Source organism: Poecilia reticulata, linkage group LG9, assembly GCF_000633615.1.
Source record: "Poecilia reticulata strain Guanapo linkage group LG9, Guppy_female_1.0+MT, whole genome shotgun sequence".
Classification (NCBI taxonomy): domain Eukaryota; kingdom Metazoa; phylum Chordata; class Actinopteri; order Cyprinodontiformes; family Poeciliidae; genus Poecilia; species Poecilia reticulata.
This window is the reverse complement of record NC_024339.1, coordinates 33,155,419-33,167,662: the sequence shown is the minus strand read 5'-3', so window position 1 is coordinate 33,167,662 and position 12,244 is coordinate 33,155,419. Positions and strand designations below refer to the sequence as shown.

The 12,244-nt window shown below is 43.9% G+C and overlaps 3 protein-coding genes across 7 annotated transcripts in view; 2 read left to right on the top strand and 1 right to left on the bottom strand.

Annotated features, from left to right (window-relative positions):
* The window catches only part of mak16 (MAK16 homolog (S. cerevisiae)), a 4,599-nt gene extending 4,147 nt beyond the window's left edge, over positions 1–452 (top strand). Inside the window, exon 10 of the mRNA XM_008419434.1 lies at positions 69–452. Coding sequence (XP_008417656.1) covers positions 69–269 — 201 coding nt within the window. The 3' untranslated portion in view covers positions 270–452. The remainder of the gene's footprint in view (positions 1–68) is intronic.
* Positions 453–1,110: 658 nt separating this feature from the next.
* LOC103470772 (ras-related protein Rab-14-like) lies at positions 1,111–5,131 on the bottom strand. The gene is made up of 8 exons (XM_008419435.2): positions 5,021–5,131; positions 4,663–4,721; positions 4,480–4,533; positions 4,204–4,381; positions 3,388–3,454; positions 2,838–2,925; positions 2,721–2,751; positions 1,111–2,638 (listed from the first exon to the last, which is right to left on the bottom strand). Exons 2-8 carry the CDS (start codon positions 4,712–4,714, stop codon positions 2,461–2,463), a joined length of 648 nt encoding a protein of 215 aa, XP_008417657.1. The 5' UTR covers positions 4,715–4,721; positions 5,021–5,131; the 3' UTR covers positions 1,111–2,460.
* A 44-nt stretch (positions 5,132–5,175) lies between these two features.
* The window catches only part of LOC103470773 (actin filament-associated protein 1-like 2), an 18,667-nt gene continuing 11,598 nt past the window's right edge, over positions 5,176–12,244 (top strand). For 2 of the 5 annotated variants that reach the window (XM_017306586.1, XM_008419436.2), the window contains exon 1: positions 6,655–6,860. In XM_017306586.1, coding sequence (XP_017162075.1) covers positions 6,845–6,860 — 16 coding nt within the window. In that variant the 5' untranslated portion in view covers positions 6,655–6,844. Of the gene's footprint in view, positions 5,256–5,544; positions 6,495–6,654; positions 6,861–12,244 lie in introns of those variants that run through there. The other 3 variants (XM_008419437.2, XM_008419438.2, XM_008419439.2) reach the window with 3 other exon arrangements.

The window sequence follows — 12,244 nt, the reverse complement described above, 5'->3', positions numbered from 1 at the left end:
AAGTAGACAGGAAGTAGATCTTTTAACTTCAGGAAGTACGGCGGTTCTAACTGGTCTTTGTCTCCCAGGACATGAACAAGCTGAAGACGAGCAGCGATGAGGAGGAGCAGCAGGACTCCAGTGAGGAAGAGGAGGAGATGGAGGTGGAGACGAAGGCCTCGCGGTCTAAAGGGAAATCTCCGGCCAACGGGTCGGCGCCGAGGAGGAAGCGAGCGTTCGTGGAGATCGAGTACGAGACAGAACCCGCCTCCAAGACCAGAACCACGTAGAGACGCTCCGATGGCGTCGGACCAGGACCGCTAACCCCCCACCATGTTGCCATGACAACAACAAAGCTGCTGACGTCCATTGAGCCTGAACGGCACTTTGAGCCCAGTTGGACCGGACCGGACCAGAGAGACATTAAAACCCCCAAACCTGAAAAATAAAAACACATTTTTCTTCTTTTTTTAAAGTAAATGTTCAGATTTGAATTTATTTGCTTCAATTTAGAAAATGTTCTGGTTTAAAAAATGATAAAATCCGACGCAGGAAAAAGATGGAATAAATCCAGATTTCACATTTAAAGCCGATCAGATTTAATCCCTGACTTCCTGTTTGTCTGGGATCAAACATGGCGGCTTCTCCTGCTGGAGGACTTCCTGCTGAGTCGCTGCTCGTGTCATTATTTGCAGTCACTTATTTATGAATGCAGTGGAACCTTTTTATCATTAAAAACACAAAACATTGACATTAAACAAAACATTTAATTTCTAGCCTCTATTTATTCACTAATTGTTTTTACTCATTTAATCAATAAAAATACTATCAATGATTACAACCATAATCATTGATTATGGTTGTAATCATTGGTTCTGTTTGCAGGAGAAGGCAAACAGAACCAAGTTATAAAATATACTTTATACTGACTGTACTGTGTGACTGTCTTAGCATTAGCTTTAGCCACCACTGCCTGCTCTACACAAGCTGAACACTAGATGGCAGCATTTGGCACATTTTAAATTCTTATTTCTACATGATCTGTCGGATCAGAACCGAAAGTCCAAACTGGACGTGTCGCCCTCTATCGGCAGCAGAGCGAAGTCCAGACAAACCACAGCAGGCCTGTTGTAACGTACAGTATTTATACTTTATTTACAAATAACAACTGAGTCCCCGCGGTTTAATGACAGCTGAAGAAGAATCACAACAATTTCATATAAATAAAAGAATCATGAGAAGCTGGATGGAGGCGCTAGCAGACAGAAAATCAAAAACAGAGAAGAAGAAATGTGCAGCTCATGATGCAGCCAGAGCGCGGCGGTCGATGTGCGCCCCCTGCTGGCGGGACGAGGTTAGTGTAGTCATGTCATGCTTCTCTGTTTTCCTTTGGTGAGCGAAGCTTTAAGGCGGCAGAACCAACAGAACCTTTCCAGAAACCTTCCGACTCTTTGGTCCCGACAAACTTCACAAACTTAAAGTGCTGAGAAGGAAGAAGGAAGTTCATGATGATGAGGAGGAGGATGAAGATGATCTCATTGTTCTGCTGATGGACTGAGGAAGAGGAGGAGGAGGAAGCTGCGTTATAAAAACATGGAGCCGAGCGTCCACCAATCAGCAGAGAGTTCCCCGGATACGCACAGCTGGACCTGAGAGGTACCAGAACCAGCTCAGAACCGGGTCAAAATGGAGCGATGGATCAGAACCGAACCGGTTCCTGATGGGAAACTGGGTCCGATTTTAATCTGAAATCGGTCAGAAAAGCTGCACCAGGTCAAAGGTCAGATTCCCATCTGGAAGTGAGACGCACTTTTAAGATTGATCTGGTTTTTATTTCTAGAATTTTGCAGTAATTTCATCAGATCAGATAAAGTCCGGTTAGCCGCAGAACTTTCAGAACCAGGACGACGACATTTTATTTTTAAATTGGAGAAACATCTGGAGTCGGCAAACCCGGGTCGAGACCAGAACCAAAAGAAACCCGGAACCGGTCGGGAAATCCAGAATTTGTGGTTCTAAAGGTCATGAACTGGATTCTGGACCGACCTGGATCCATATGGTTCTGAGTGTTGGGTTCTGGACGGCCCGGTTTGGGACCCGGTTCTATTTTCCTGGTGGGTCCCTGGAATCTGACAGACTCAACCTGATGTTTGTGGACTGATCTGACCCGGACAGGACCGGATGTGGACCGGTACCGGTCCTGACCGGGTCTCAGGATTTTAAGAGGAGAACCTTCTGGGTTCAGCTGGAGTCCTTAGTGACCCGGCTGTGGTTCTGATTGGATCCTAGTCTTTTGTTCTGAGAGGGGTTCGGGTTCTGACCGGGTCCGGACTCGGAGCTGGACTGGTTCTGGTACCAGAGGAGGATCAGAGACATGATTTAGTGAAGCTGATTGGATCAGTGATTTGGGTTCTGATGGAACCGGTTGTGTGGCGGTTCCGATCAGGTCGGGTCAGGTCCGGTACCGGTCCGGTTCTGAGGCTAGCAGCTGCAGCCCTCCTTGGCCGGCTGGCTGTCGGCGTTGAGCCGGCCGCCCTGCGGCGCCGACGGCTTGTGCTGGACGCCGGACTCGGCCGCGTTCAGGTCCAAACTGCCGTCCTGGATGTTCTGGTAGATCTTCTTGGCCGCCTCCAGGAACGCCTCCTCCACGTTCTCTCCTCTGGGGAACAGAACCAGAACCAGAACCAGGAGTGAAGCAGCATTTCTCACACTAACAGAACCTGAGGCGGTCCGACTCTTACGTCTTGGCGCTGGCTTCCAGGAACAGCAGACCTGAACCAACAGGAAGCAGAGAGATCGGATCAGAACCACTTCCTGTCTGACAGATAAGCCCCGCCCCCTTGGCCCCGCCCCCTCACCATTCTCCTCGGCGAACTGCTTGGCCTCTTCGTACGTCACGTCCCTCTGAGCCTCCAGGTCCGCCTTGTTCCCGATCAGGATGATCACCTGGAAACGGAGAAACAATCAGTCAAACAGCGCCGCCTGGTGGAGACCAGCGGGATTACAGCACCGCCTGGTGGAGACCAGCAGGATTACAGCGCTGATTGGCGGACAACCGCTGAGTTACAGCGCCACCTGGTGGCTAAAAGCTGAGTTACAGCACCACCTGGTGGAGACCAGCAGGATTACAGCGCCGCCTGGTGGAGACCAGCGGGATTACAGCGCCGCCTGGTGGAGAACAGCGGGATTACAGCGCCGCCTGGTGGAGAACAGCGGGATTACAGCACCGCCTGGTGGAGACCAGCGGGATTACAGCGCTGATTGGCGGACAACCGCTGAGTTACAGCGCCACCTGGTGGCTAAAAGCTGAGTTACAGCAAAAGCATCATTCTGGTTCTGTCAGAACCCAGAGACGTAATTTCCATCCCTGGTTCTGGTCGGATCTAGGTCAGAGGTCAGAGGTCTCACCGTGTTCGGGTTGGTCAGGTTCCGGGCGTCCGTCAGCCAGCTGCTCAGGTGGTTGTAGGTACTTCTCCTGAAAAACAGCAGCAGAAGAAGAAGTTATTCAGCCTCCACTAGAAACAAAAAAATTCATCTGCAGCAACAAATTAATGTGAAATATTTAGTTTCTGAATTTAAATTACACAGAAAAAAATTATATTAAAAAAATACTAATATTAATAAACAAAATTCTAAATGATAAAAAAAGATGAACATTAAAAAACCAGTTTTTAAAAATCTAAAATTGATAAATATGATTAAACTAAAACTGTTAAGAAAATCTATAAAATTCAATCATTACATATTGACATTTTTCATAAGGCATCAAATCTGTAGTAAAAACAAAATTATGAAAATAAACAAAACTGATATCAACTGGAAAAATAACAATTACAGGAAAACTTACAAAAACATTTAAATAAAATAAAAAGATAAGTTATGAAACACAAATAAAGAAACTAAATATACATTTAAAGAAGCTTAAATTTGTTTATAAATAGAATGTAATAATAATTTAAAAAAACAATAAGAGGAGCAGATTTAAAATGAATAAATATAATAAAATTATGTTTATTTATAACATTTTATTTACAGAAATGAACTAAAATCATCTGGACAGAAATTAAGAAAATTATTTTCTGTAAATTTGCTTCACATTTTAACATCTTTGCCAAGAAAAGATAGAAATTGTTGCTCAGTAATGACTGAGTTTATGAATTATGATAAAGAAGAACTGCAGATGTGAATGAATCATAATAATTGAAGTATGAGTGTGATAACCACCTGGTGATGTCATAGACCATGAGGGCCCCCGCCGCCCCCCGGTAGTAGGACCTGGTGACGGCCCTGAAGCGCTCCTGACCCGCCGTGTCCCAGATCTGCAGCTTCACCTTCTGACCGTGGACCTCCATGATCCTCGTCCCAAACTCCACGCCGATGGTGTGAGGACAGTCGGCCATGACTGAACACACACACACACACACACAGAGGGTTCTGATCCGGTCCAATCAGAACCGGATCAGAACCGGCTCACAGCTCGATAAGGAGACCATCACTCACATTTCTTCTCTGTGAACTGATGAAGCAAACATGACTTCCCGACGCCCATGTCTCCTGAAACACACAAACGCATCAGGACACAGGTTAAAGGTGAGCTGAATGCAGCACGGCGGTGGAGGTGTGGTGATGTGGGCTTGTTCCAGTCAGAGGACATGGAGTGGACCCGGTTCGGTTCGGACTCACCGATGATGATGTACTTGAAGATGTAGGAGTAGTTGTAGGGAGCGGCTGTCATGGTGACTCTGTGGACGAGACAAACAGGGACACAGTGAGACCCAGACCGGTTCCGATGGTCCGAGCCGGGCCCGCGCAGCCTGACAGAACCCTAACTGGAGCCGGAGGCAGTCAGGCTGGACCCAGAATCCGGTTCCGAGTCGGTCCATCGTGCTTAGCAGAAGTATCAAAGCCGATCAGCTGACTTCCCTCTCTGAGCTAACCGGCTAACAGCTAACAGCAGGAGGCCACTTTTTTCCCAAACTACAGCGGGAATGACCCAGCTACAGCCCGGCAGCCCGTCCGGAACCAGAACCTGTAGCTTTACCTTCAGTGCGGCGGTCTGGTCCTGCTGGAAACTGGTTGAACTGCTGGGTAGCTGCTGGTTGAAGCTGTTAACCGCTGATCCGTCAGGAAACCTGCTTCACTTCCGCTTCTTCTTCTTCTTCTTCTGGTTTCACCGCAGATTCCATCCTAACAGTTATACTACCGCCACCTGCTGGGGGCGTTTAGCTTCTACAATGGGGAAAAAGATGAAAGGCGCGTAGAGAACCTGGAAAAAGGTATAATTCACACATCCGCGTATTTTTTTAATTTTAAAGGTTTTAATGTAATGTATTAGTTTATTTATAGCAGACCAACAAAAATAAGAATATAGAGATATTTTTCAAAAATAAATATTTTATGGATTGTTTACAAATCTAATTATCTTCTTATGAAAAAATAATTTAGATTTTGGTCTGGACTTTGATTAGGCCACTCTGACCTGATCTAATCCATCCCATAATATCTCTAACTGGATGTTCTGCTGTCCTGTAATCTTAGGTTGATGACAGGTTTTCTTCCAGGATTGCTCTTGATTCAGATTTAAAAAACTCCAGATTCCCACAGAATGATGCTGCCACCACCATGTCTCATAGCAGGTTGACTTCAACCCCCCATTTGGTCTCAGTCCTTCTGGAAAACACATAAAGGTTTCACTTTGAAACATTTGGAGAAAAAAGGCGTCTTTGTTTGCACTAATCACTTCAAGAACGAGTGACATGAATTCAATGTGCTGATATGGCATCTTGGCTGTTGTTTTGTTAGCAATAGCATCGTGCCTTTTGCTAAGCTGAGCACTGTGTGCTAGCTGGTAGATAACTTAAGGACATTACTGTACTACGTGTTTTGATTAGTATTGTTACATAAAGAGTTTGGCATCACTTGATTCAAATGCATTCGTTCACTAACGTTCTTGGTGCTAGAGTTAGCTAACTCGCTAACCCTGCTGACGCCTTGTTTACTGGAGGTGTTTGTTCAGGCTGTGGCTCCAGCAGGTAAGGCTGGATGGACGAGTCTACCGTTGTTGACATCTGGCTCTGAGATGGTAAGAGGTGGTATCATGCTGTGGGCTGTCTGATGCAGTATTGACGCAGAGCCTTCAACATCATCTCTTCATGAGATGTTCATCCAGTTTTCACCAAGACAATGAACCACATTCCAGAGGTTAGGCTGAGGAAGAAGAGGAGGAGGAGGGTACAGCTGCTGGACTGTCTCTGAAGGAGAAGCTAAGGACCAGAAGTTGGACATGGTGCTGTTGGACACTTTAAGACAAGAATGAGATGAACAACATCTGGAAGCTTTCCTGGTTTTGGAAGCGCAGCCACAGAAAGTGGCTTCTAACTTTTAACTGCTGGGAGACGGAAAGAAACCACCGCAGACTGGGAACAACTAAGACCGGGGACAGGGAACGCGTCTGAGTCTAAAATACAGAGAGGGACGTGAACGTCTCAAAGGAAGCTGAGAGGACAGGAGAGGAGGTAAAGACGGACAGATATGAAGCAAAATCAGAATCAAAGGTTATTTGTTTTTCACTCTGACCATCACATAGAGAGACGGACGATCCCCCCTCCTCCACATGTTCAGGTCTCAGAGGGGCAGGACTGGGCTGTGAGGGGCAGGACTGGGCTGTGAGGGGCAGGACAGGGCTGTGAGGGACAGGACTGGGCTGGGAGGGGCAGAACTGGGCTGTGAGGGGCAGGACTGGGCTGTCAGATCTCGGTGCGTCCCACAGAGCCAACAGAGGGAGTCCAGGGAGGAGGAAACCTGACGTCTGTTTTTCTTCCAGCGGAGATGAGACTGAAGATGAGCGGCTGCTGAAACGACAGACATGGACAAACAGAAAGGTACTGAGGTTGATTCTATTCTATTCTATTCTATTCTATTCTATTCTATTCTATTCTATTCTATTCTATTCTATTCTATTCTATTCTGTGTTTCTCTGACAGACTGAATCTAACTCCAGATAACAGAGCAGCTCAGTTAAAACAGCCGTTTGTCTTCACATATATAGAATATTTAAAGTAGATTTTAAAGATTTATGTAATATTTGTTTACTTTATTTGTGTTTCTAAATCAAATTTAACAAGCAATTAATAAAAAAACTCTCCAAAGTTTTAATTATTATGTTAAATATTGATCCAAAGTTTGCTGCAGGTCAGCTTCTCTTCCTCTTCCATAACAACCTGTTGTCATTTAGTCTCTACTTCCATCCATTTCTCTCAGCAAAAATGATCCTTAAAAGATCCAAATCACTCGTATAATTTAGCTTAATTTAATGTTTATTGAGATATTTATATTGTACATTGTTGTGGTTCTGATTCCTGAGTGAAGTTATGAAAAAAGACGTTAATCTGGCTGGAGGAGATGGAGTCATGTCACCACATCAGATTATAGAAAACAACCTAAAATTATCAAGAAAAATCTGATGGAAGACATTCTGCAGGCGACGATGAAGACAATAAAACCACTGATGGAGAAAAGGTGAATGATCTGCACCATCCTGCAGCTATAATGTAGTTTTTAGTGTTTTTATCGACTTTTCAATGTGCATCAGTAACGATTTCTGATTAAATAAAATAATTCACAGCATCGTTTATCAAATTATCAAGATATTTCCTCATGTAGAATATCTGCAGCTTATTGTGAACTATTAAATCCTTATTATCAAAGTGTACAAACTGATACAATCCGTACCAAATATCCCATAAGAGTCGATATAAAAACACTGAAACTGCAAGAGGAAGAAACGATGGAGTCAAAATGTAGTTGTCTTTATTTTTATGAAAATGTGATGCAGGGTTTTAATGTTTCAAACACTATGAAAACATGTTTTTACTACTTTAATGATAAAAATAGAAACTAAAGCAAACATAAACTCAGAGAAACATAAATATCTTTGTAAGAATCTGATTAGGCTTGTTCGTCAAGTTGAATCATTTGAAAATATCAACCTGTAATCAGATGTGAAACATACTTTATATCAATCCACATTTCTCTTTTTAAAAATGTTTTTTATTGGTCTCATGTAATGTTATAATCTAAATGTGTTGTTTTTATGAACTGTAAGCAGAAAATCATCATAATCACGAAAACAAGTCAGTATTTGACTTTTTTAATTAACTGAAATAAATGGACTTTTCAATAATATTCTAATTTATTGAATATGACTTTTTAGTCAATGCAAATATTTTCTAATTTGTGTTAAAAATGACAGATACGACATGTTTGACTGTTAAGATGAAGTATTTAAAAAAATGTCTTTATAAACAGTTCAAGCTTTTACATGCAAAGGGTTTGAGATCAGCAGCTGATTTAATTCACTTTTTCAGGCTTTTTTTGAGGATTTTTCTCCTGACAGTTTAAATAATCTATTTAAATTTTTAATTTTATTTGTCTTTTCTGAACTGAACCAGAGCAGATACATTTCTTCTTTGTTACTTTTAAAAAGTCACTTTAAAAATGTTGTAATATTTAAGCTAAAGACCTTGAAAGTTATGTTTATCTTCATGGATTAAATTTTAAAACCTCTGCTGCTGTTTGCACCTGATTTAAAAAAAACAGCAAAGCTGTAAACTCATTTAGCTTCCAATAGAAACAGCAGAATGACTCTCTGAATGAAGAACCGGTTTGGTTTCTCATCAGCGGAATGGAAACAGCGACATGTATTTTGTGCAGCTGCAGGTGTTTGCCTATAGGGGGCAGTGTTTCAGCCCATCCTCCTGCTGCTGTGAAGTCTTTATCGCGCTGCTGGTATGTTAACAATCGGAAACACCCTTGCTTGCTCCTCCATCCTCCTCCTCCTTCCTGCTCTTCATCATCATGTCTTCCTCCCGCGGCGTCTCCGGGGACGCGGCTAATAGGCCGTTTAGATCCATCAGATTTCCGGGTGTTTGTGTCTTCAAGGTATCCAAACCAACAGTTATTCCCATATTAAGAGCTAACCCAGCCCACTGAGACATCAGGAGAGCAAACGAAAACTAAATGCTGAGGGACATTGAGAAGATAAGCTGCTGGTGTCTCCTGGAAGCAGCTCAGAAACATGAATGGAGCGTTTTCTCTCCAGCAGATGAAAGAGAGTGGCTCCCTCTCTGCTGCACACATGTTTGTACTTCTCTACATCTGAGGTCCCAAAATCACACGATTCCGTCTAAACAAACATGAATCAATGTCTTTCTAACACAAAAAGACAACTCCGAGCCCCTAAGTACCTCTTTGAAGGTTTGATCAGTACAAAACGTCCCCATAATTTGCTGTGTCCCCATAAGGGATATAAATACACAAGTCCCCACAAACACAGCTGGACAGACACACAACATGTTTGGGGGTTTTGCAGGAATCACATCTTCTGACTAATTTCAGGGTTTGGTTCTCATGGCAGCGCTGCTGAAACTACTTTTTCTAAAAGCTGCGACCGAAGCCGATTACAGGAGCAGCTGAGGCCCGTTTCTCTCTGCTTTGATTTCAGGCTTCAGGCCACAAATAAACACAGAAACGATCAGAAAACAACTGACAAGACTGACCAGCTGGGAGCCAATCTGCTAACTGGGGAAGATGTGGCTAAAGCCGGGGAGAGCGGGCTCTGGAAGACCGGACCCGGACACATCTGGCTGAATCTGATGTGTCCGGGCTGCAGACCAGCAGCCATTGTTTTTGGACATGTCCCGTGTTTCTGGACGTCTCCAGTGTTTCTGGACGTCTCCAGTGTTTTTGGACATGTCCAGCCGTCCTCGTGTCTCGAGTTGTTGCTGCAGAGCTGTGGGTGTGTGAGGTATGTGCAGCTCGGTGTTTAAAGCAGCAGCGGCCTGATAAGCAGCGCTGTGAAACGGCAGAGGAGTTAATCAACATTTAACCTCCGTCTCCCACGCCGCCGCCTGAATGGACGCAGTCTGTCCCCATGAATGGACTCCAGGACAGGCCTCCATTGTTCAGGACGGCTCTGTCTACATGTCCGCCTCACAAGCGGCTCTGAGATCGGCCCAGTCGGCCGCTTTGAGACTCATTTGCCTCAATGAAGCTCAGATAGAACCAGAAAGTAAAGGTTCTACCAGAACCGGAACCAGAACCTGAACCAGAACCGGAACCAGAACCGGACCTTCTTGAGGCCACAGCTGGTCTAAACCTCTAAGCCAGCTGAATACAGACATGGGACTGATTCAGGCTGGGAGTGCAGGCATCACATGAATACAGTTTATTTTTTATGTGACAGTGAAATTTACTCCAAAGAAAGTCTGAAAAGTGTGGAGTGCATCTGTGTTCAACTTTGAAACATTCAGTTTGGTTCTCTGATCATATTTACTATCTCTCCTAAAGAACTTATGGAAAACTTATGGACTTCATCTGGCTTCTTCTTGTCAGTCTAATGAATACTGCCGCCACTGGCTGCAGGTGGTACTGCAGATGTCCAAACTGATGGATAGTTTAGGTTGTTTGTTTCTCGCTGGAAAATAATTCATGAGGCTTATCTGCATCACAGCAAATGTTTTTCTCATGATTTCCCCCCCAAAAGGCCACAAATTCCTCAGATTCCTGTAAAAGGCAGGAAGGGAAGGAGGATGAGACGGAGGGGAAGCATTTCGCTCAGCAAACACTAAAACTGGTTTAGTCTCATTTATTCTGAGGTTAAACCGTCACCAGGTTTAGTTTACAGGATCAAAGCCAGAAACGGATAAAATCACATTAAAGTATCACATTCTGTCAAGCTGAGTCTCTCCTGTAGAATCGATGCAACAGACATGAACCCGTAAAAACAAGATTTCAGCAACAATGAAAACATCAAGCATTAATTTGATGTTAATCAGAATAAATTAAACTGATGAATCCAGACCCCATGTAGCTTGTTTCTGATAATTCCATCCATCCATCCATCCATTTTCTTGCACCCTTTTTCCCTCAGTGGGGTCGGGAGGGTTGCTGGTGCCCATCTCCAGCCAACGTTTCGGGCGAGAGGCGGGGTCACCTGGACAGGTCGCCAGTCTGTCGCAGGGCAACACAGAGACACACAGGACACACAACCATGCACACACACACACACCTAGGGGCAATTTGGAGAGGCCAATTAACCTGACAGTCATGTTTTTGGACTGTGGGAGGAAACCGGAGTACCCGGAGAAAACCCACGCATGCACAGGGAGAACATGCAAACTCCATGCAGAAAGACCCCAGGCCGGGAATCGAACCCAGAACCTTCTTGCTGCAAGGCTACAGCTCTACCAACTGCGCCACTGTGCAGCCCCGTTTCTGATAATTATATGTCAAAAATACATTTATGTTCTGAATCAATAATTATTGTGGTTTCTAAACATTTCTACGCTCTGAAACTTTTAATCTTTCATCTTTTATTACATCTGACATGTTTTTCAAAAACTCTAGTTTTATCTGACAGATTATCGTATGGAGCTGCTTGGAGACTAAATTAAACATTTATGCTACAAATGAACAAGTTTTTATTAAAAGGTGTCACTGTGTTGATAGCCATCAAAATCATTAAGTTTATTTGTAAAGCATATTTCAGCAAGGGCAAAAAACAACAACATGAGATTACAGCGGTGAAATAAAAAGAAGGAATCAAAAGTTTCAATACAAGCTAAATTTAATTTTAGTTTATTTCCAGTTATTATTGAGGCCCTAAATGAGTTTAAAGCTGAAGGAGAATTTCTTCCAGTTTGTCTCTGATTTGAGTTCATTGATTATTTATCTGGTTCTGAAACTTTATCAACCGAGCAGCTCAAACATCAGGCGGGGTTAAACATTAGCAGTGTGTTTGCTCTGATCCGCTACACGATGGGAGAAACGTTCCTGCTTTTTATCCGGTTTTCCACGCCGAGCGTCAAACCAGAGGAAAACAAGCCGAGGAGTTTTAATCTGAACGACCGGCAGCTTGAAGCTCACAGAGATCAAATGATTCATCTGTGATTATTAATAACCGTTATTGATTCCCGCTGATGTTTAGAGTCAGATCTGCTTATGAAGCTGAATCTGGTTGATGATGCAAAGCTGCTGGAATGATGGAAACAGTTAAACATTAAGGAAGGAGAGAAAACAGACAGAGACTCTGTTTCAGAGCCAAGATAAGGACCGGCTCTGATCAAACATGACTCACTGCAACTCAGGCAACCGTTGCCTCTCTGTCAGGCAACCGTTGCCTCTCCATCCCTCTCAGGCAACCGTTGCCTCTCCATCCCTCTCAGGCAACCGTTGCCTCTCCATCCCTCTCAGGCAACCGTTGCCT

Bases quoted from the DNA above. Each gene is read 5' to 3' on its own strand.
- LOC103470772 (XM_008419435.2), bottom strand. From the start codon at position 4,714: ATGACAGCCGCTCCCTACAACTACTCCTACATCTTCAAGTACATCATC. The intron at 4,382-4,479 runs GTGAGTGATGGT...GTGTGTGTTCAG, and splicing joins TCAGTTCACAGAGAAGAAAT to TCATGGCCGACTGTCCTCAC. The intron at 2,639-2,720 runs GTAAGAGTCGGA...TCTGTTCCCCAG, and splicing joins CTGGAAGCCAGCGCCAAGAC to AGGAGAGAACGTGGAGGAGG.